The sequence below is a fragment of the Tinamus guttatus genome, unplaced genomic scaffold (assembly GCF_059628265.1).
Source record: "Tinamus guttatus ecotype Peru unplaced genomic scaffold, ASM5962826v1 Tinamus_guttatus_pri_ptg000830l, whole genome shotgun sequence".
In the NCBI taxonomy this organism is placed as follows: Eukaryota; Metazoa; Chordata; class Aves; order Tinamiformes; family Tinamidae; genus Tinamus; species Tinamus guttatus.
Genome location: NW_028289364.1, coordinates 1 through 3,350, shown reverse-complemented (window position 1 = coordinate 3,350; position 3,350 = coordinate 1). Strand labels below are relative to the sequence as shown.

The window sequence follows — 3,350 nt, the reverse complement described above, 5'->3', positions numbered from 1 at the left end:
TCTCTGGACATCGCTCCCATTCCAGATGCTCCATCCCTGCATCCCATCCCTGCTCCCAGTGCTCCATCCATGGATATTGTCCCCATTCCAGGCGCTCCATCCCTGCTCCCAGTGCTCCATCCCTGGCTATCATCCCCATTCCAGGCACTCCATCCCTGTATCCCATCCCCACTCCATCTGCTCCATCCCTGGCCACCATCCCCATTCCAGACGCTCCATCCCCGCATCCCACCCCTGCTCCCCGCGCTCCCTCCCCATTCCCATTCCCATTCCCAGCACACGCAGCCGCCTCCGTCCATCCCTGCTCCCAGCTTTATTCCCGAGGGGCCGTGGGGCGCCGTGGGGCGCTATGGGGCGCGCGCGGCCCCCCGGGCGCCGTCAGTGGGGCCGGGGGACGTGTCCGTCCACGTAGAAGTTGCGGCTGATCCGGGGCAGCCGGAATTCCGCCCCTTCCAGCTCCGGCGTCAGCAGGATCTGGCAGCCCAGGCGGGAATTTTCCCGGAGCAGCGGAGCCGCGTCCAGGAGATCCTCCTCCCTGCGGGATGGGGGACGTGTGGGGCGGCCCCATAGGGGCCATGGGGAGACGTGTGGGGCAGCCCCATAGGGGCCATGGGGGGACGTGTGGGGCGGCCCCATAGGGGCCATGGGGGGACGTGTGGGGCAGGAGGAACGGGGCCATGGGGGGACGTGTGGGGCGGCCCCATAGGGGCCATGGGGGGACGTATGGGGCGGCCCCATAGGGGTTATGGGGGGACGTGTGGGGCGGGAGGAACAGGGGCCATGGGGGGACGTGTGGGGCGGGAGGAACAGGGGCCATGGGGGGACGTGTGGGGCAGCCCCATAGGGGCCATGGGGGGACGTGTGGGGCGGCCCCATAGGGGCCATGGGGGGACGTGTGGGGCGGGAGGAACAGGGGCCATGGGGGGACGTGTGGGGCGGCCCCATAGGGGCCATGGGGGACGTGTGGGGCGGGAGGAACAGGGGCCATGGGGGGACGTGTGGGGCAGCCCCATAGGGGCCATGGGGGGACGTGTGGGGCGGGAGGAACAGGGGCCATGGGGGACGTGTGGGGCAGGAGGAACAGGGACCATGGGGGGCAATGGGGGTCCATGGGGATCCTGGGGGGCAATGGGGGTTCCAGAGGGTCCCATAGGGGCGATGGGGGGGTCCGTGTGGGGCAGGAGGAACAGGGGCCATGGAGGGGAGTGGAGATTGGGGGGGATCCTGGGGGCACTGGGGGGCTGCAGGGTCCCCATGGAGGTGGGGGGGGGTTCCCGCCGTGGGGCAGAGGCTGCTGTGGGGCCAGGGCAGGTCCCGCCGTGGGGCAGGTCCCGCCGTGGGGCCGGGGGTGGTTCCCGCCATGGGGCAGGGGTTCCCACTATGGGGCAGGGGGTTCCCGCTATGGGGCCGGGGGTGGTTCCCACTGTGGGGCAGGGGGTTCCCGCCGTGGGGCAGGGGGTCATTCCCACTGTGGGGCAGGTCCCGCTATGGGGCAGGGGGTGGTTCCCGCTGTGGGGCAGGTCCCGCTATGGGGCAGGGGGTGGTTCCCGCTATGGGGCAGGGGGTGGTTCCCGCTATGGGGCAGGGATTCCCGCCGTGGGGCAGGGATTCCCCCTATGGGGCAGGGGATCGTTCTCGCTATGGGGCAGGTCCCGCCGTGGGGCAGGTGGTTCCCGCCGCGGGGCAGCCCCGTTACCGCTATGGGGCAGGGGAGGTTCCCGCTATGGGGCAGGGATTCCCGCCATGGGGCCGGGGGTCATTCCCGCTGTGGGGCAGCCCTGTTACCGCTATGGGGCAGGGGGTGGTTCCCGCTATGGGGCAGGTCCCGCTATGGGGCAGGGGTCATTCCCCCTATGGGGCAGGGAGGTTCCCGCCATGGGGCAGGGGGTGGTTCCCGCTATGGGGCAGGGATTCCCGCTATGGGGCAGCCCCGTTACCGCCGTGGGGCAGGGGGTGGTTCCCGCTATGGGGCAGGGGTTCCCGCCGTGGGGCAGCCCCGTTACCGCTCGCCGGGGGGCGGCAGCCGCTCCAGGTGCGCCCGGCCCACGTACACGTGGCAGGTGGAGCAGGCGAGGGAGGCGTCGCAGGCGCCTGGGGGGGCGGGGCTGGGAGCGGGACCCCAAAAACCCCCCGGGGGGGCCAAAAAAAACCCCGGGGACCCCAAAAAACACCCGGGAACCCCAAAAACCCCCGGGGGGGCCAAAAAAACCCAGAGACCCCAAAAAACACCCGGGGGGACCCAAAACAAGACACCAGGGACCCCCAAAAAAACCCCGGGGACCCCAAAAAACCCCCAGAGACCCCAAAAACCCCCGGGGGGTCCCTAAAAGCCCCTCGGGGGGGTCCCCAACCCCCCCCGGGTCCCTCTCCTGCCCCCAGGGCCCCTCCCGCCCCCCCAGGCCCCGCCCCCGGTCCCGACCCGGCTCCGCCCCCCCCCAGGCCCCGCCCCCAATCCCCGCCCCCGATCCCCGCCCCCCCAAGGCCCCGCCCCCGGTGGTGGTTCCGCTCCGGCCCCGCCCCCCAAACCCCGCCTCCTCCAAACCCCGCCCCCCGGTTCCGCCCCCCCCATTCCCCGCCCCTCCCGGTCCCGGTTCCGGTCCCGGTCCCGGTCGCGGTCCCGGTTCCGGTCCCGGTTCCGGTTCCGGTCCCGGTTCCGGTTCCGGCGCGCACCCTCCAGCTCCAGCCCGTTCCGCTGCGCCAGCTGCAGGACGTTGTCCCCGACCCGGCCCCGAACCGGGACCCGGCGGCCCGCGCGGTCCACGAACACCACGTTCACCCTGGGGGGACCCGGTACCGGTAACGGCGGCGGGACCGGAACCGGAACGGGCACCGGCTCCGGTAACACCCCCGGAAGCGGAACCGCCCCCGCTGTTACCCACACGGCGGCCTCGGCCTCCGCTTCCGCTTCCGGCGCGGCGGGGCCGCCGCTTCCGCCCGCCCCGCGCAGGCCCCGCGCCGCCCCCCGCAGCAGCCGCCGCGCCGCCGTGGAGGCCGCCATGACGGCGTCACGTGGGCGGCGTCACGTGGGCGCCGCCGCCGTCACGTGGGCGCCGCCGCCGCGGGAGTCACGTGGGCGCCGCGCGGGCGGGGGCGAGGCCTCCAGAGGGGGCGTGGCCGGGACAGGGGGCGTGGCCCCCAGGAGGGGGCGTGGCCAGAGGGGGCCGCTGCAGGCGCTGCCCGCGCTCCGCTAATCATTAACTATTAGTTAATTACCATTTACTATTAATTACTAGTGACTATTAATTATTAAATTATTTAGATTTAATTCATTAACTTCATTAATTCATTCACTAGTAATGAGATCAATAATGATTAAACATAATTTTTAGTAATTACTATAAATAATTATT

General features: G+C 70.6%; 1 protein-coding gene across 1 annotated transcript; it reads right to left on the bottom strand.

Moving 5' to 3' along the window:
• Positions 1-314: 314 nt before the first annotated feature.
• Positions 315-3,004, bottom strand: LOC148591403 (ferredoxin-2, mitochondrial-like). Its single transcript, XM_088537638.1, has 4 exons — positions 2,880-3,004; positions 2,671-2,777; positions 2,004-2,091; positions 315-535 (listed from the first exon to the last, which is right to left on the bottom strand). The coding sequence occupies exons 1-4, from the start codon at positions 2,996-2,998 to the stop codon at positions 379-381; spliced, it is 471 nt and encodes a 156-aa protein (XP_088393764.1). The 5' UTR covers positions 2,999-3,004; the 3' UTR covers positions 315-378.
• Positions 3,005-3,350: the final 346 nt, after the last annotated feature.